The sequence below is a fragment of the Harpia harpyja genome, chromosome 5 (genome assembly GCF_026419915.1).
Source record: "Harpia harpyja isolate bHarHar1 chromosome 5, bHarHar1 primary haplotype, whole genome shotgun sequence".
Taxonomy (NCBI): domain Eukaryota; kingdom Metazoa; phylum Chordata; class Aves; order Accipitriformes; family Accipitridae; genus Harpia; species Harpia harpyja.
The window spans coordinates 77,966,777-77,986,775 of NC_068944.1; the positions used below are offsets into that span (position 1 = coordinate 77,966,777).

Below are 19,999 nucleotides of genomic sequence, written 5' to 3' on the forward strand. Positions count from 1 at the left end.
TGCAAGGTTTGGCAGCAGTAACAGAAAGCAGGACAGAGATGGCATGAGGCTGAGCATCGTGAACACGCTGGAGGTGGAAACCTTGTGATGGGACACATCTCCTGGGACAGTGGGGACAGGGTCCCCCACTTCCCTCCTAAGAAGGCAGCCTGAGCATTGGTACAACAGGGAAAGACACAGCCTCATCAATGCAACAAGCTACGGGACAAGGAGTGTCCAGATCCATGACCTCCACCATCAGCAATATGGGTGGGGAATGTAGGAATGTTTCCCTGGTCAGCACAGAGGTCAGGTGAATTTTGAGGATTTCTGTGGGACTTGGAAACATTATAAAGCACCAACCTGGCCCTATAAAATACTTTCTCCCAAGGCTTCTCCAAGCCAGGCGGGGAGTTGGGAACCTCATCTTTGAATTGCTCATGCTCCAAAAAAGCAAAGCAAGAGATGAATGAGGGAGTAGCAAGCACAGCCTAAACCAAGCCTACGTCTTGTAGGTTGAGCCTACATCTCCGCAGAGTTGAGGTGATGGGGTCCCCTTGTTCACAGGGAAATTTGGGGCTGTCCCTACTGGCTCGTTGCCACCTCCCAACCAAGCGAGATGCCTGCCAGGCTGCAGAGCATCAAATCCCCAGCTTGTGATCAGCACCACCACAAAAAAAAAAAAAAAACCAAAACCCAAACCAAACCCAACAACTTATCCAGGCCAGCAGGTGAAAAGCAACCAGAGGACCATTCTCCCAGCTTGGAGCTGAGCTCAGGCCCTTGCACCAGCCCATAGGTGAGACCCATTGCCTGCCTTTCCCCACTCCTGGCATCCCCCAGCAGCTTGGATGCATGGCCAGCTGCCCCAGTGCCACCCAGGAAGGAGCTGGGAAGCCAGGTTTCTCCATCCAAGGAGGGTGGTGATGTCTCTGCTGCACATCTGAGCACAGAGATGAGCACCGCAATTTCTGCTTTTAGCCAAAACATCCTGCAGACATAGTTTTTGCAAGGGAAAGGGAGATTTTGGGCCCATTTCTAAAAGTTCATTTAGGCTGATGCTATATTACCAGGCTGTGGGACATCAGAGCTATGCAGGGCTCAGGAAAGCCTTTGAGCCCATTTGGGATGGAGACAACAAGTTCCCAAAAAACACAGGGGCTGGATGCTTCTTCCAGGCAGCCGGAGCACACGTTACACAATCTCCACTAAACTCATTAGGGCAAAAGGCCCGGCAAAACACGCTCAGCCCCTCCAATCTCATTAGCAGCCGAGCACCAGCAGATTCATGACTCAGAAGGCAAAGTCTTGCCGCCTTTTGGGATCGGCTCCTTCCCCAGAAAGTCTTATTAGAGGCCTCTCACCGGACATGAAAGCCCCTGCCTCTAAGACACAGAGAGGATTAGCCTGCTAAGGGAGCTTTATGAATTCAGCTTCCTATCTCTGCCCAGATCTAGCATGGGGCAAGAGAAAGAAACACCCTTTTCCCAGGCTTTGCGAGGCTGGTTGTCCCCACTAGCATTTCCCCACCGCCTACTTCTGTATTTATGTAGGTATGTGCATCCGAGCGATCGCGCCCTGCTGACTCGAGCATCCTTGGGGAGGTTGGATGGGGCCAGGAGCCTCCCTCTCCACCCTCAAATCCCAGGATGGGGCCTCAAATTCCAACTTGCAATGGTTTTGGCAAGCTTTAAGGTCACTGAAAGCACCAGGATGTGGCTAAGCTGCCCATCGGCAGCACGGTGGTCTTAGTGATACAGGAGGGAAAAACTAGGGCTGTGCAACCCCACAGCAAGAAGAGAAAGGACAAATTTCCAATTTTCTGGGTAAAAAGCATTCAGAAAGTAGCCCAATTTACCTCGAAGAGTCTTTCATCCCCCCTGATGGCCCTTGGTGGAAGGTTGATTTGGTCTCGTCCTGAAAGATATTAACAGTGTTGATCTGCGGGAGGTGGCATGGGTACCCCAACAGCAGAATCACCCCCAAGGAATCACCCAGACCACAGTACCCATGTCCCATTGACATTACTTTCCCCTTCCTCAGCCACCTTGGCTAGAAACCAGGAGCCCAAAACAGCAGGCTTTTCCAACCATGAGGAGAGCTTTGAGGTTTTATGGCGTTAGGAAATCCCTGTCTTACTTCCAACAATGCTACAAAGGTATTTTACAGAGCAAATACATGAAAACTATCACTGCTCCTCAACCATCATGCTCATTAGATGCGTTGCTGCTATCGGGGACACCGGTCCAGAACAGCAGAAGGGATGGGAGGGCTCCAAAACAAAGATACTTCAAATGACAGCTTAAGTGCATCCACGCCAGCTCAGTCCTTAGAAGATTAAATGACCCTTGTAGCAGATGGCAAGGGGGAAAGGTGGGGGGCAAAGCTACAGGGTGGGAAATACAACAAGGGTGAACAGAGGGCAAGGAGAAAAAAAAACCAAAGCATAGGGAAAATGGGGATAGGACCTAGAAGAAAAACTCAGAGCCCTAAGACCTGACCCATGGTGGCCACCAGAAATATTATCACACTCTTTGCACGCTTGTTTTCAAAGCTGAAGCCAGGTTCTTCTGCTCCTGGCCGTGCAAGGCTACGTCTAAATACAGAGCACCCTGAAACCCATCCCAGCTTCACTCGATGCTTGCCAAGCATCGAGGCCCTCGTTATAAATTCTGACTTCCACAAGTTTCTCTTTCGAAGGCTTTCAAGGGAGGCCAAAACCACACAGGGATTTTTCTTGAAAGCTGCTGCTGAGAAGCTGCTGGGTTAACTCATTAAGGGGGGAAAACAACTGAGTTAATTATAGGTTGGTTATGGCAATATACACTTTCGTTCCCTGGGAATACGCCTGCTCTCATATTCACAATCCTTCAGCTACTGTCAGAAATCAGGTTGGTAAATTCAAGAGCAGACAGCTACGATCTTCCAAAAAATTCCTGCATGCAAATGCCTGGCATTTGCACCAGAAACGCTGGCAACACCAGGACACCAACCACAGGCACCCTTGGGGGGTTTCAAGGCTGCAGCTTCAATTACATCCATCCAGGAGAGTTTGCTGACATTTCAGACACTTTGCAAGAGGGATGGAGACTCACCATGGGGAATGGAAAAAGCATCTCTGCTGGTTTTACATGCCAAGAGGACAAGTGCTGTAAGTTCATGTGGGCAAAGTAAAATGTAGGGGGAATCAGCCAGGATCTGTGCTCTCCAGCATCAACCCAAGAACAGCAGTGAAGACCAAATGCCTCAGAAAGGGATGCTGTCAGGATGAGACCAATCCCAAACTCGTGCTTGGGAAGTGATGGAGTCACTCGTGTCCTGGTGCTCCCCATTAGTGCCAATTCACGCTCTTGCTCCAACACCAAAACATGACTGATTCAGCCCCAATGCCACGTGCATCTGAGCTTCAGGCAATTTACTCTTTCATTTAATTCAAGATGCTCAAAGGATCCCTTTTAGGGGCTTGTACACAACCACAAGTTGTAGGACACCATCCTCACAGTTCCCTTGAGAGCAAAACACACGAGTGGTCCTTAATCCTTCGGTGCAGAGACCACCACATACCGACCCAGGTGCAGCTCCCTCCTCCGCTTGGATCCCATCCCGCAGGCTCAAGCCGAGACCTTTCCCTTCTGCAGCCTCTTGCTTTAGGGAGCTTCTTGCCCAAAGAGGAGACAGAGAAGGAACACAAGTTTTTCCCCAATTAAAAAAAAACCTTTTTGATAATCAAAGCAGCCCAAGGAGAGCAGAGCTGGCCACAGCATTCTCGTGTGTGACTCTGGGGTGAACCCAGATGGGGAACCCCAGCATGGGGGGGTTGTGGGGGGCAAAGTCCTGCAGCTCCCATCTCCTCCTTGGCTGCCACCATCAGCCCCCTCCATCCAACCTGCTGATGATGTTTTCCTGCAGCGGCTTCTCCTTGACCTCTGGCAATTTCTTCTTCTTCCCTTTTACCGCAGAGGGCTGTGCAGCAGGACAGAGCAGGGTAAGGGAGCGGGAAGTTCATGCGGTGGGTTTGATGCCCACAAAACATTCGGGACAGTCGCAAGGGTCACCCCAATGCCCAGGCATGGAGAGGACTGGCAAGTACCTGCACCGTGCATGGTATTTCCTCCGGCTCCTTCTTCACAGCCTTTCTCCTGGGTGCCTTCGGCACCTCCTGCCCCTTCCCCGACTCGCTCTTTCGCTTCCTGGGGACAAGAGCGAATTCATCCCACCGAGGCCAAGCAGGCAAAGCCTGCAGCAAACCCCTTGGTGGTGGAAACAAGCCATGGTGTCATGCCACACTGCCTAACCCTTACGTCCAGCAGCACCAAAAAAGCGCTCCCAAAAGGAAATTTGGAGGGATTTCCCTGCTAACCATTTTAGGGCCGAGCTGCCCAACAGAGCCAGCTGCAGAAAACATGATAACATAATGCTGGAGGTCCCCAAAAATCCCCTGCCACGCCCCATGGTACCCACCTGCTACTGCTGTTCTTCGCTCCATTGGCCCTTGAGGCTCCCATGGCTCCGTCCCCTATCAGCTTTTCGAGATGTGACACGCGGTTAAGGCAACATCCTCAAGGATGGCCACTACAACAAGATGGAGACAGCAAATAGCCAGTAGCACCCCAGTTTTGCTCTCGGGTAAACCCCAATAGATGCTCACTCCCCAGCTCAACCCTGAAGTTTGCAGATACCCACAGGGTTAAGCTCAGCTTTAACAAGGACTCAGGTAGAGCATCAAATGGAAAAGTCTTGAGCTCAGTTAGGGGTGGTAAAAATAAAATTGCTGCTAAAATTAAAGGAAAGCCCCTCCAAACAGCATAGGAATTCCCAGGTCCATATAGGTAGATGGGGGTTGTGTGCTGGGTTGGATTTGCAGCCTCAGAGAAGCCCCGGGTCTGCAGCACACATTATCCAGGTCCTAATTACACCCAGAAAGCCACCACAATGGAAAATAATAAAACACTGCGATGAGATAAAAGCAAAATTTTAGAGATGTTGACTCCCCCCCAGCAAAGCAGGCAGCTGAGCTGCCATCACCCAGCTATCACCTCTCCTTTTCATGGCTTGAGCAGCCAGACCCCCCCTAATCACCACTCCCCCAGAAACTCAAGGCCACAGAAGATGCAAGAAATAAAGATCAAATCCAAACAATACCAAGGTAGTCCTCATCCATGAAGGACCTTCACCCTTAAAGGAAAAAAAAGAGACTTTTCAAGGAGAGAAGAAAAGCTACAAAGCACCACGACACATCCTGCAAACCTTTCAACAAGTAGAAAAGGCACTGAAAACCTCCGTATTTTACCAGCCTTTGCTGAGCCGTGAGCACTCGCAGCTGCCGGTGGGACCACGCTTACTCAAGTGCGGGCTGACATGGTCCCTCAAAGCCACCCAGACTGGAGAAGACCTTACCCCTTACCCAGCTGCCTCCCTAAGGGCAATGCCCCCCTGCAGGCAGCTTATTTAAAGACTCCCTCAGCCCTGATTGGAGGCTCCCAGCCCAAAATGTACCCTGGGAAATGAAGTTTTAGCCCAAACCTGAATTTGAGGAGAACCCCTAGCCAACATCTCCTTGGCAAGACCTGCTAGGGGGAAAAGGCTTCGCATGGCTCAGGTGGAGCATGGGGGCCAAACGCATTGCTTTAAAAACAGCGTAGGAAGATCTCCCTTCCATGAGATATCCCCCTCCTCTGCAATTAGATGACTGAATTAGTCCCAAAATCCAGCCTTTCTCAGCTGCCTCTTACCCATTAGAGCCCCACAGTTGGATTCAAAGAGGTCTGTTAAATCCAGGCACTGGGTACAGAGACCAAATCCCACAGGGTGCCACATACTGTAGCCCATAATCCTCACCCCGAAGTACTCACCCACCCCACTCTTCTCCAGCCCTATTCATGCAGGTGAGACTATTGCTTTCACCTGCCCACGTTGCCATCAACCACCTCATCGCAGCTGAGCCTCAAAACGGTCTCAACCATCTTCAACCCGGTGCAAGCAGCGCTACTGGGAAGGGACTGGTGCAAAGGGGACAAGGGGGGCTTTGCACAGCATGAAGAAACATGAGCTTTCCCCAAAAATGCTGGGTTTGGGGGTAAAAAAACAGGCATTGCCCCATGCTGAGATCCTTGGCCATGGCGAGTAGCGGGGCCATGCGTTCCCCTGGGAAGATGCTGCCCGGTTCGTGGCCGGGAGCAGAAACACCCAGAGGCAGGGCTGGCTCCGGGAAAGCCTCTTTGATCCCAGTTGCGCCACCCATGGAAAAGGCATCCAAGCCACCTTTCTTGCTGGATGAGTAAAAGTCGTCAAGGGATGGGAGCCAGCCCCGGGGCAGGGAGCAGGAGAGGACGACTTCATGCAGGGGCTTGTTCGCTCTTGGCCGCCTTCTGCCAAGCCAGGGACCGGCGTATATTTGGGTTTTCTTCCATTTTTACCCTGGGTCCCATATAGATTTGTTCAGCCCTGATGTTTGATGAAGGTTTCTCCCAAGCTCTCCATGCCAGTTGGGATGTCCGTGATGGGAAACGATGGGGTTTGCAGGGTGGGTGAGCTGGGAGAAGCCTGTCCTGACCTAAACCAGCTCCAGTTTGCCTGTACATCCTGCTCAAGCACAACCTGGGTTAAACCTCTTAATAATTAAGATGAGTTTTATATATTTTTATGTATTTTCCCTTTGTAGACTCTCTTCGCAATGTGGGAGGTGGGAGCAGGGTGGCTCCATCCAGGGCTCTGCAGTGGGGAAACATGGACCACAGAGGGGGTCTGGCTCATCCTTGGGGAAAACCAGGCTGAAAATGGGGTCCTTGTACGGTTCAGTGACACGGCGGCAAGCTGTTGAGGGCCATATCGGTGACAATATCCTGCAAGCTGTTGATCGCAACCGGGCTGAATGCAGCTCCCTCATCAGCAGAAGAATAAATACCTCTTCCTACGCACTCCCCGGTGCGCAGACAGTTGCGGCCACACGATTAAAAGCACTTTTCTTTGCAAACCGCTGCAATATTCATCAGGAAAAGTGTTGCTGCCATTCCAGTTTAAACAGTAATTCCGCCTTTCTAGTCCAGTGGCTCCTTTTGGGTTGGGAAATCCAGGAGGGAGACAAAAGTCCGTCCTACCATACTTCCCTGGGATCATGTGCCATCCTTGAAGCCCCGACAAGGAAAAATTGGCTGGGAAAGGTGGAAATGGTTTAATATATTCAGGCAGTTATAAAATAAATTCATGCAATATAAAAGGTTTTATGTATGCTGGGCTAATTTTTTTCCCCTCGTTAAACTGCTGAATCTGCACGGGTTTCCCCGTGCCCTATTGACATAAATAGGATTCATCACGCACAAGTGCTGTCTCATTAACTTCGTTACGGAAACGAAGCTAGGCCCCGGTAAAGACAAAGACACCTTTTTGTGGTGACATGTGCTGGTGACAACCCAGCTCAGCATCCCTGTGCCAGATGCCGCACTCGTTAATGTCCTGTGTGCATCTTGGGAATTGGATTTTTCCAACCCCTGGACACCGTTCCATAAAATTTTGCTGGATTTAATGCTGTCGTCCAGTCAGGCTCTTGTTTTATGAACACGATTGAGAGTAAAACCCTTCCATGGTTCAACAATATGGCTCAGAGTGGGGAAAATGGGGTAGGATTTGCCTGTATCTGGCTGGAAAAAGTAAGAAAGCTGATTGTATTTTATTTCTTCATTTATTTTTATATTGTATTTTGCCTTATATCGTGTTTTGTACAGGAGCAGTGTCTAATGGTTATAGCAGGGCAAGGGCAGAGCAGACCCAGGTGTCACAGAATTTGCTCTGGCAGCTGTGCGAGCTGCAGCGTCACCATCCAGATGTTTGGGTGGGGTTTTTTTTGGGGGGGGCTGATGTGGCCAAGGGAGCTCCTTGGGCACAGAATTGGGGCAGAAGGCAGCTGGAGCTGCCTTGGTGTGGGGGGGGTACCCCATGGGTGCTGCCTTATTGTACCCCCCCCGCCACCACAGCAGCCCAGATGTTGTGCGGGGGTTGGAGGGTCCGAAACGGGTTGGGGGGGCGCCCAGATGTGGCCGTGGAGGGGGGAGCGCCCAGATTTTGGGGGGGGGGGGGCGGTCGTCCAGATGTGGCTGGGGGCGGAGCGGGCGCGCACCCAGCTGCGGCCGTGGGAGGGGCCGCGGCGCCCCGCCCCCCCGAGGCCCCGCCCCTCCCGAGGCCCCGCCCCTCCCGTGACGTCGCCGGCGTTCTAATTCCCACCGTTGCCAGGGGCGACAAGCCCCCTCCGCCCCGCCCCTCCCCGAGCCGCCCCGTTCCTCCCCCCCGCTTCCCCGCCTCTCCCTCGTCCCGCGCTCCCATTGGACAGCGCCCCCGCCGATCCGCGCCGTTCTCTTCTCCCATTGGTCGAAGACGCTTTCCGTCCCGCCCCAACACCCTGCTTATGCCCAGCGTCGCGGCTCCGGACCGGCAGCGCCGGGCGGGGGCACTGAGGGGGTGAGCGGAGGGGGGGGGGGGGGGTCTCGTCTCTTTGGGGGGGCCCTGGGGCTTTATTCACCCGGGGGTGGGGGGTTGTAGGGCTGTGGGGTTTGCCCCCAGCTGGGGTATCTCTGTACGGGAGGTTTTTTTTGGGGGGGGCTACCCCCTGGCTGAAGCATCACTGCAAAGAGGGTCTGGGGGGGGGTCCCCCCCAATCTGAGGGGGGGCTGAGGGGGTTTGACACTTCCCCCCCTCCATCTGAGGTAGCTTTTGCAGGTGGGGGGTTGTCCCCCCACCCTCCATCTGAGGTAACTGTCACAAGGGGGGGGGGTTGCCCCCCACCCCCTCCCCAATCTGGGGTATCTCTTGCAAAGGGGGGGTCTGTGGGGGTTTGCCTCCCCCCCCCCCCCCCCCCCCCCCCAGCTGAGGTAACTTTGCATGAGGGGAACCAGGCTGTGGGCTTGCATCTACCTAGATTTGCAGTATAAGAGAGCAGGGGCTAACGGGGGTTTAAGCCCCCCCCCCAGGACAGGACTGGGCTCTGAACCCCCACACACACCCACAACCCCCCCCTGTGGGGGCTAGCAGGGTGTGGGGCTAGGCTAGGAGAACCAGAGAAGCCCGAGGAGGGTCCAGCAAGCCCCAGAGCCACCCAGTAAGGTCAGGCAGGAGCCCCCAGTTGCGGCCCCCCCCGTTTCAGCCCGTGGATGCTGTGCCACTGGAGATGATGCCACCTGAAGAGAAGAGCCCGGACGGTGGCGAGGAAGGGGACAGGGCAAGTGGCCTCGTCCTCCTGCAAGCCCTGAAGAGCGGCAGCACCCGGAAGGTGAGGGCGCGGCGGTGGGGGTGTCACGGGTGGGGTGTAGGATGGTAAAGCCATCCGAGCGATGGTCCGTGGGGATGGTGGTCCCCCGTGGGTGATGGGGGTCCATCCTGGCCATCAAACCGTGCTGGGGGTGTCGGTCCCCTGTGGGTGATGGGGGTCCATCCTGGCCATCAAACCGTGCTGGGGGTGTCGGGGGGGGGGCTGGATGGGGAAGGGCTTGGTGTGTGATTGAAATGGGTCCAGCAGCATCCGTAGGCAGCCCTACATAACCGTCTCGTAGTTCATCTCTTAAACTCTGCTCCTCTACCCCATCTTCCTCCACTGGCTCCGCCTGCAAGCTTACCAGTGACTTCTTTTAACCAAATTCTCCTCTATTTTGGCTTTTCCTCCTTCCTGCCCGTAAGAAGATGGTCCAGCCAAGCACTGCCTGCTCTGTCACCATCGGAGGTACCGGGCAGGGTGTTCCTCGCTGGCACGCTTCTTCCCCCCGGGAGCTGCCCGCAAGGAAAGTCGGTGCAACGGCGGCCCGGCTATGCGTGCGAGATGGGGCCGATAGCTCCGCTGGCGTCACTCGTTTAATTAGTAACAGCGGGGTGAAACCAATGGGGATTGTCCTCAGGCTGCCATCAAACCCGCTGCTCCACTTTCTCTGCCGTCCCTTGGGCGTCAATGCATGCTTCTGGGGTCGAGGAGGCTTTGAAGAACATTGCTTGTTGCAAGGAAAGATGAGTAAACATTAGTTTTTGGAGCTCTTTAAGTGTGTCTTCCGTTAGGTCTGTCCCCGGGAGCCAGCTTTATAAACCTGCAGTGAGTTTGCCCTGTAATCTGATCTCTTCTTGCAAGTATATAATTTTCAAAACTTGTTCTTCAGCAGAGAGCGGCATTTCTGCGGCCCATTGGCAAAAAAACCCAACACCTAAAAACCCCCCAAAACCCCCAACAACCAAAAAAACAGAACTCAGACAGAGGTGGGTTTTTTTTCTTAAGCAAGGGTTGAGATTGCAACCTTGGCTGAACAAGGATCAATCTGATCTTGAGTCACTTGAGCCTGGCCTCTTTGACTGCAGCTAAAGAGGTTGCAACCTTAAACCAGGTTGGCGTTTACCCAGGGTCTTGTCTAAATAGCAGGTGCTGCTTGTAAGGAAAGATTAGGAGAACTTTTTTTTTTCCAATTTATTCTGCGTACAGACACACCATTTCCCTTGTATGAGCACTTGGTTTACCCTGATTGGATCTACTGGACAGTAGCACAGAGGAGAATAACATAGGAAAATATTGCAAAGCTTTGCGGGGGGGGCAACTGGCAGGGGATATGCAGCATCTGTCATAACATGATTACTTTTTTAATTAAAAAACCAAAACACCTGATTAGATTTCCTACTAATGGTATCAGTTTTTTATTTAAAAGAAACTACCAATATAGTCTCTTCTAGTTGTTTTTTCACCCTGAGAGCATCAGGGGCTGTGGATGCTGGCTGCTGCATGTTTGCTGTCTCGCAGGGGATCCCAATTGCTGCTGCGATGGTGATTTTTTTTTTTTTTTTTTTCCTCCCTGGGTTCATGTACTGGGGCAGAAGATTTAATACATCTGTTTCCTGCTGGCATCCTGCCCCAGCTCTCATGATGCCCTGTGCCTCCCCCAGCTCCACGGAGCAGTTTCACACTCCTAAAATTCAAACTCTGGATGAAGGTTTTGCTGTTTAAAAACCCAGTCCCCTGTATTTTTATTCCCCCCTCCCCGTTTTATTTTTCCTTCCTCTTGCTGAGTGCATTAGCCAACAGTGAGGGCACTTTGTTGGGAAATTTAAAACCTTAATCCTCCACTCATTTGTTAAAAGGCTGTGTGATGTAACCATATTCTCAATAAAAGGTTTTAGAGGTTTTAGCTGGTAATGTCTCCCACAGAAAAACAGCTTGCAGCCGGACTGCTTCATGAGATTAGTTTCATGATAGGGACTTTTATATATAAATAGATGTCCAGGGAGCAAAAACATGTGTTGTGACATACTGGTTGTCTTGTAGTAACAGCCCATATTACTTTCTGAAATGCCCTTGGCTGGGAGGAGGAGGAAATTATCGATAATCTTTTAAAAAGGAGAATTTTAAAGCCCGCTTTTGTGTGCGGAGTGGTTCTCTGGCTTTTGTTTTGCTTTCTATCCCACGGGCTAATGTGGCTAAACCAGGGTCACTTGGCCACTTGTCCTGTGCTGACCTGACTCAAACTCGTGGGTTGCAGAGAGGAATAATAATCCCAGTTGACAGCTCTGACTCTATCAAAATAGCTTTTAGACTAGTGTGGTTCTGGAAATAAAACTGGTGCTGAGAGGTTGATGCTCCAGTTAGCCTATTTCTACAGCAAGTTTTCCAGCTGCTGGATCATCTGTGCACTTGGAAATATCCCTTTTTGGGGACAAAACTCTGTGTTAGGAAATATTATTGCCCTGAGAGTGGGTGAAAATAAGTACCCCGCTTTTTTTTTTTGTGAGAGGTGTTGTAAGCATTTACTGGGTATAAACCTGCAGGGTTGAGGTTGTACATAGAGACCATGTGCTCAATGCGCAGGGCTGGGGTCATGGATCAAGGGTGCCTCTGTTAGCGACAGCGGTATCTTGTGTGTCAATGCTTCCTAGAGCTGTAGAAATTGTTGTCATCTTTGGCTGTTCCTTGTCTCTGCACAGGTATTTTTCTCTGGCTTTTACTACAGAGCAAATGTTGATATTCTGGAGTGTGCCTTGATGCAAGCAGGGTGATTTAGTGGAGAGCAAACGGAGCTTGGACTCGACCAGCTCTCATGGAATTGCCCGGCTTTGCCTGAGTTACGCTTCGTGGTTGGTGCCTGACCCTCCCAAGCACTGATCTTCGGCTCTTCGTTCACCATCCCTGCTCGGGTTGAAGGCTTCCTGGGCACAAGCTGTCTGGTCTCCTTGTGCTTCAGCACCTTGTGTTCCTTCATGTGCTGTTTTCTTTAATTGCACTGTGAGCACAGACTGGTAGCGCTGGAAAGGTTGGTTGGTCTCTCGCTTGGTGGTGTTAAATGCTGTGGGAGCTCACCACCCAGGATTCACTGAGCAGACAGCTGTGAAGACTGAGGACCTTTAGGGTTAGCAACAAACCCAATCTAGCACGGCTTTGGTATTGCCCATCCATCCTAGTCCTACCTAAAGGAATTGTCCCTCTGGATGAGAGAACAGTTTGCAGATGGGATGACTCATGATGTCCAAAGGTTGCTGTGGCTCTATCTGGAGCGTGACCCTTGTGGCTATCAGGTGATATTTCAGGCTTGGTTTGTAGACTTGCTTGGCTTTGCCTTTGGCCCCAAAGTTTGTTTATTTATTTATTTTATTCTGACTGCCAGTTCTGTCTCTGTGTGTGTAGAAGGAACACCTGGGTGGCTCTTGTGGGAGCTGCAGGGGTAGGAGGAGATGAAATGGAGGTGAGACACGGGGAGCCAGGCTCCAGCAGAGCTCCTGCCACTTTGTCTGAGGGGTGTATTTATGCCCCAAGCAACCAACCTCAGCAACTGGTTGGTGTGAGGAGGGAACAAGGGCAGCACTGGAGAGGTCAAATGAGTGAAATCCCACCAGGTTGTCCAACAGAATTGTTGAACCACATCCTCTTCCTTCCCTGGGGAAGGGTTGAATAATAACACTTTTGATGCCTTTTGACTCCCTTCCCTTAAAAAAAGCAATAAGCTGCCTATTCCCTGGAATGGATAACTTAATTCTTAAGGCTTTAAGGAACATATGCAGCAGTTTGGGATAATGGAAATGCTGAAGGCAGTTGAGGCTTCAGGGGATGTAGCAGATGAGCATCACTGGTACCTTTGCTAAATGCAGCTGGGCTATGCTTGACATATTCATGGTATCCACCATCTGCCCAGCTGGTCTGAGCAGTGGAAGCTGAAATGGGCCTAATCCTGCCATTAGTTCTCAGTTGTGTCCCTGAGCTCTGGTTGTCCAATATCAAGCATGTCGCTCTGCATTGTGAGACTGGGTCTGAGCCTGCGTTGTCTGACGTGGGATACCAGGACTGCGGTGCAGATGTGCTGCTGCCCATGTGCAGTACTTGATCTTAATGACAAATCTTACAGCAGGTAATTGATTTCCATCCAATGAGGTTATTCCCTCATTGAAAAAAAGAGAGAACTGTGGGTAAAAATGCCTGACTTCTCTGAAGCAGCAGCTTATCCCTTATATATGGCATTGCCTGGCACCAAGGGCCTCCATATGTTTGTATACCCACATGGCAGTGATACAGGACTGGCTGGCGCCCTGCTCCCCTTCCAGCTTTCTCCTTGAACTTCCCTGTCCTTGGAGATGGGAAGGTTGTCTGCCTGGCAGTGGGGCTGGCTGTAGAGCCTAGGTCAGCAGCTGATGACAACTTGTCTCACCACTGCCGTATTATGAATGTCTCCGGTCTACGTGCAAATTAAACTTCTTTCGTTTCTCCTGCTATTCTGTGGGCACTCTCCAGCCACTCTAACTGGCAGAAGTCCTGGTGGTGACTGTTTTGTGGCTAAAGCTGGTCTTGGAGATGGCATGGCTTGGTCCATGCTTCAGCAGGTGGGCTGTAGAGCACATCTTGTGATCCAGCCAAGCTCTGCAAGTATCTAGGAGCTGTTGCTGCAATACCCACTGGGGCTATAACTTAACTCCCAGCTGCAGACCCCTTCCTCATTTCTCTGAAGAGATCTATTCCTGGCTTTTACCAGCATGCTCCTTATCTGTGCACAGGGATGCAGCAGCCCCTCAAGCAACTGGATCTGCATCTCCATTTCTCTCTTGCTTATAACTCTAACAGCATGTCCTAGGATTGTGTTTTCCCTTCTCACAGGTGTCACAGTAACAGCTCGCAGTTGTCCTTTGATTGCTTCATATACTCAAGTTTTGCTTTTGCTCAGTTGCTTCCAGTAACTGAGCTCCTGTACTTGTAGCAGAAATGAAAGAGCAGAAATTAGTCCCTTTGTGCATGCCTTTGCCCTTTGGACTTGCCGGCATCCACCTCTTCCTACAGGTGATTAGATTTGTTTGTCATTAGTACTGGGAAAGCTGGGAGGCGGTGGCCGTATTTTGGCACCAGCGTCACAAGTAAAGCTCTAGGTGTGCCTTGTCACCCAAGACATATCCAAGCTTCATCTCTTTGTGTTTACTGGAGATGTGAAGTCCAAAGTACGCTTGGTGATTATCTCTAAACAAACATTTCCTAAGGACTTGCTTATAGAAGGAAACCTAACCATGTAATTGCCCTGTTTAACACCCCAGATGGGTGCTCTTGAACTGGAAGGGGTGTTGGGGAGTTAACACCGTTACATCATTGTATATGTTCCCTGCAAAGATAGGGTTTGAGTTGGCAGAAGCCTTGACATCCCTCAAAGGGGATCTGTTTCTCTTGGCCTCCTCTGGAAGGGGTCTTCTGGCCTCTTTCCTTTTCTTCCTTACGTGGAGGCATTGGCTAAGCACTTTCTGCAACACTGTCGTCTTTCCATGCCGAGGGTTGAACGCAATGTTGTTTGGCAGATGTCTTCTGAACATAAAATGGCCTTGCTACAATAATACTGGCTCTAGTCCTGCTTTGTCAGAGGCAATAAACTTCAGAGCTGGACACAACTTGTATAACTTAATGACCCACACCTCATTCATTTTCATGGCTTTCTTAACATACGCCACCCTCTGTGTGCATACAAGCTGTGCTGTTCCCTGGCTGCTACACAATTTATGGCCTCTTACTGGAAGAGTTATGTGCTTGCTTCTCTTTTGTAAAAGCTTTAAACTAGAAAGGCTAAGAAGTCTCATGTTCAACCTGGCTACTTCTTAAGCACACAAATTTACTTTTCTATTGATGTCCCTAGGTGCACCCCAAAGCCCAAGAGTCTGGTTGAAATAACACATCTTTCTTCTGACCTTACAGGGTTGACCTCAAGAGCTTGTACAAAGAAGAATTAAGCAAGGAAAATCCCTTTTATAACCTAGCAGTGGGTTTTGGTGGTTTTTTTCCCTATGCCCTCCTTATGTAAGGCATGCTTAAATCCATCACTGCTTACTTTAGAAACTCTCTACTGTACTTTCTAGGTTTTGGTTGCAACTTGGAGAGTACGGGTACAGGCAAAGCGTTGGGTTCCTTTGAATGCAAGCTGTTGGAGGATGGGCATGCTCTCTGCTTGACTATCTCCCTTATCTACCTTTTGACTTAAATATGGCCTTTTTTACTTGTGATGGTGTTTCCTTTCATATGCTTAGTCCAGGTTAACTCACATCTTACTCTAGAGCTGAATTTCCTTCTTGCACCCATATTTGTGAAATAACGTTTCTGCAATGCTCAGGAGCAGCTGCAGACCAAGTTTGGTTGTTCTCCACGGCGGCCTTGGCATAATGCTTATATTGGTCCATACCAGCCAGGGATAATGCTTTGGGACCAACAGCAGATCCTCTGGAGGTGAAATGTGTTGCAATCCCATGGGTTACTGCAGTTACCCTGCTTCATAAAGGGTGAGGAGGAAAGCAAGGTGTGGGGAGATCACATGAAGTCCCTAAGGGCAGCAAGTCTCAAGATCCTGACTCGACATCCTCACAAGGCTTTGGTATTACATCAAGTGTTCCAATACCTGACTTTCCGGTACCTTTTTGCTGTTGGCTTAGGAGCCTGGATGGGAATTGATAACAATCTCATTAAATCCAATTGAGAAGACACCCAGTGTTCAGATGGGGAAGAAAAACCTCACAGCTCTACAAATGGCTTAGTGTCTCTTGGAGGGAGAAGTCTAAGCAAATCCAAATGCCATGATGTCCTGGATGTGGTTGAACCATGTTTTGTCCCCAGCTGCATCAGGGCTTGCAACTGTTCCTGGACATCGGCTCCTTTGTGCCCTTGTGAAAAGATGAAGTGATTAACAATTATCAGTGCTGCCCTCTTTGCGTGCTTGAGAGGGTTCTTGTTCATCAGCTTTGACACCGTGGTGACTTGAATTTTACCTCTTGGTGTTGTCTCAAGCCGGACATGGGAGACTTGGGAGCTGCCAAGTCAACTAGTTAAACCCCTTAATTGCTTTTGGAGTGAAGAGGCTTTAATGCTGTCTTCGAATATTTCGTAGAGTCATCCTAGTGTCTTCTCATGCCACTCTGCATCTCGCTTCTTTTCTTACTTAGCTGCTTCTTGCATTGCCTCCAGACAAGGAGGCATTCATGGACCTTCTCTGTGGTTTTGGATAGTCTTTCCACTTGTGCCTCTTCCATCATCTCTCACTTGCAGTTCTTCTGGCCTCCTGCCCACGTATTCAGGTAGTTTTTGTTCTTCCCCTGAAAAAATCTTGAAATCCTCTGAGTGCTTTCAGGCAAACCTTTGCAAGAAGTGGAGAGGTCTCAAAGGTGAAACCTCCTGTAGAAAGAGCTGGAGGCAGAGAAGAGGTGCTTTCCACCTCCAACAGTTGCTACCAGGGCTGTTGAGTTGTGGATGGATTTTTATGGCTCTAGAGGCAGAGAGAGGGGGCCTGCATCCTGCTCACTTGCATGTATTTGGATATATTTGCATATGCGTTTGGCTTGTGTGTCTCTGGAGCTGACAAACGTGCACAGCTCTCATCTGTAAACCTGAAGGGCTGTTGAAATTTAAATAAGCGCCACCTTCTCTTTATGGCTTCTTTTCCCCCCCTTAAGCCTTAATTTCCATATATAGGTTAACATCTCACACTGTATGAAGAAACACCATTAAAGGCACAATGTTTGTAATCATCAGCCTTTAATTAATAAAAGAAATGCTTGTGCAATATCTTGGGCTGCTGCATGAGCAGCTACTTTCTGGACAAGAGTTTGGTGCTGTCTCTTTTGCTTTGAGAACCTCTGGGTGCTCAGATTTGAGTAGTGCCTGCATGGTTGGGTTGGGTTTTGGTTTTGGGGTTTTGGGGGGTTTGGTTTTTTTGTGGGTTTTTTTTTTTTTTTCCAAGGGCCATGTTCAGCAATGACCCGGCTCCTTCTTGCTGGAGACAGCCTGGCACGGTCCCTTCTTGGGCTTCATGGTGTCAAATTCTTCATCCTTTTCCTTTTTCTTCCAATTCCTGGATTTTTCCCTGGGGACTGAATGGTATGTGCAAGATGAGTGGGTTCCCCAGCGCAAATCCAGAGGTAGCACTTCTGGACCAGCCGTTCCTGTATTTGCTTCTGACCCAAGATTTGTGCAGCTGTTGGGCTGTTTTCCTTAACATCCCACTTAATTGCTTTTCCAGAATAATCAGGGTCTTGTGCTTCTAGCTTGTTCCTTCAGTAATTTCAACAAATTCATGGATTACTGTAAAGCACTAAACCTGCAGATTTATGGACCAGATGGAATGACTGTTTCCGTGGTCTCCAATATACCAATTAGGAGCTCAAATCTTTCATTTAAATGAAAATGCCAATGTTAATCCTGGACCCTTTTCAAAGGGGGCACCACTTAGTGGACTTCAAAATAGGAGAAATTAATTTTCAGAAAGCTGAAATCCATGAAAATGCAAAGTTTTCCATTCCCTACTTACTAATCAAACCTGGTCCCATACTTTTTTGAGCAAGGATTTATTTTCTTCCTTTCCTACTTCCCCAGAAAAATCAAAGAATGTATTAGAAGTAAGTTTTCCCAGAGTAACACTGGGACCTACAGTGTTTTCTGGAGAGGTAACCAAGCGTTGCCCTGGCTTGTTGGATTTGAGACTGTTGTGACCCATCCTGGAGGATGAGGTGAGACCTGGTGAAGTCCACTGAGATCTCTACATGGAAGAAATTAGCTGAGAAGGTGTTTTGGACAGGACGAGAGCTGGCACTGTTAGAGCTCTGTAGAGTCTCTTGGGTGGTGAAACCCCTTCTTGATGTGGAGGCAAGGGGTCCACCAGCCTTGGTGGAGGGAAAGCAGTGGGGAGCAGGGTAAGACCAATGTGCATAGCAAACAAAGGTTTTCGAAGGGAAGCAAGAGGGTGAAATAGTGGCTTCGAGGAATTTCTTCTAGTGCTACAGTGGATCTTAATATGTTCTTGGAGGGATCTGCTCATGCTTTGCCCTGGTGTATGAAAAGCAGGCTAGGTGGTCTCCATCCTCTTAAACTGGCCAGCCTTGTGCCCTCCCAAACAGGGGGTGTTCTTTTTTTTTTTTTGTTCTTTTTTTTTTTTTATCCAGGGTGTTTTAGAGGCTCATTTCATCCATCTGAACCTCTCCTCGCACAATGGAAATCACGTCTGCTTGGGCAGAGCTTTTGTGGCCCTAGATTCGGAGACCCTGCTCGTGGCAACCTCTTTGCCTGGGGCATCCCATAATAACCTCTTGCCCCCACGAGACGGGGATATTGCCATCTGTTATTTCCTGAAGTTAGAGATTAAATGTGTTTCCCTGTCTGCAGAAAGTCCGAGCCGAAGCCAAGGAAGGAGGCAGGGATGGAATTAATTTACTGCTTTGTGCAACTCATTTCTCCACCCCCGTGAACTCTTGACTTGCTGCCTGCACTCAATCCCCTATAGCCGGCGGGCGGTGGGAGCGCTTATAGACATAGGGTCACATCTGTTCCTGAGCTCAAGGGTTATATTGAGCTCATCTGTAGCTCCCTGGGTCTTGTCTTGTGTCTGGATGGCGAGACCCTGGGAAGGAGATGCTTAGTTCCTGTATCCTTTCATGGTTATATTTGGGAAGCCTTTTCTGAATAGCTTTGAAAATAAATTGCTGTAAGCAACAGGTAGTATTAGATAATAAAACTGTTATTTCGAGTGCAATGCCGGGGTCTGAAAATGCCCTTTTTAATCCCCAAATGGTGGTTTTTGTGGTGAGACTCTGCTCTTCTCTTTCAGCAGGGCTGCGACCCCTTTGCCCAGACCCAGCGCAGCAAACTGCAGCATCGCCGGGCGCGGATTAACCAGCAGATCAACAAGGAGATGAGGATGCGAGCAGGGGCAGAAAATCTCTTCAGGTGAGTCCTGGTCCCCAAAACATCCTTCTGGCCCAGGGATTTGGCTGGTGGGGAGAAATATGGTCTTGATGTCTAGCAGGCAGCTGATGCTGGCACTCCATGGCTACGGCTGGGGTTTGCTCAGTCTTCCCTTGACTTTGCAGCATTCATCCTAGAAATGCCTGCCCTCCATTCAGTGCAATGCTGATGCTGTGCAGTTTAATGAAAAATTATAGTTTTAATGTCCTGGAAGCCTGGTACAAAGCAGGGTGTGAGCAGATGCAATAATGGGAATAAATGTTTAACTGGGATTGAGCTCGGACTGCAGAGCTCCTGCCTGATAACCCCAACAAGTGGGTTAAATCCAGTTTTAGTCCCCATCCCAATACTTCCCTCAGAGCAGAATCTGAAAATTCAGGTATGTCTTTGCAGATGGGCACAGTCCGGCGGCTCTTCACCCTGTTGGAAGATGCATTTATGGGATGGTGCAAAAGTTGGCACCTTTGCATGGCTTTTGGATTGCAGCTGGTCCAGCAGAAGCAGAGCCAGCGCGTTACTGCCTTCCCCTGTAGAGCGTTCATGATGCAATCGCATGATTTTTTGCAGCTATTTTATCTTTTTTAACCCAAGGATGACCTTTTTTTGTAGCTTTTATGTATATCATGCTCCTGTAGGATATTGGAGCACTTATGCAGGGTGGGCAGGTCTGTTAATATAAGAAAATGTCATAAGGCTGCCCTAAAATAGCTTTTTTTGGTATATTTTGCCAGTTCATTGATTATTTTTTGTTCTTCCTCCCAATAAAATAAGATTGACTTTTCACTTCTGAACTTGAATGATTTAACATCAGTGGTGTGTGCCTATTGC

General features: G+C 49.7%; 1 protein-coding gene across 6 annotated transcripts in view; it reads left to right on the top strand.

Moving 5' to 3' along the window:
* Positions 1-8,761: 8,761 nt before the first annotated feature.
* The window catches only part of RHPN1 (rhophilin Rho GTPase binding protein 1), a 31,332-nt gene continuing 20,094 nt past the window's right edge, over positions 8,762-19,999 (top strand). Inside the window, exons 1-2 of one of the 6 annotated variants that reach the window (XM_052788149.1) lie at positions 8,762-9,238; positions 19,035-19,153. In XM_052788149.1, the coding sequence (XP_052644109.1) occupies positions 9,137-9,238; positions 19,035-19,153 (221 nt within the window). In that variant the 5' untranslated portion in view covers positions 8,762-9,136. Of the gene's footprint in view, positions 9,239-18,793; positions 18,923-19,034; positions 19,154-19,999 lie in introns of those variants that run through there. The other 5 variants (XM_052788150.1, XM_052788151.1, XM_052788152.1 and 2 more) reach the window with 5 other exon arrangements.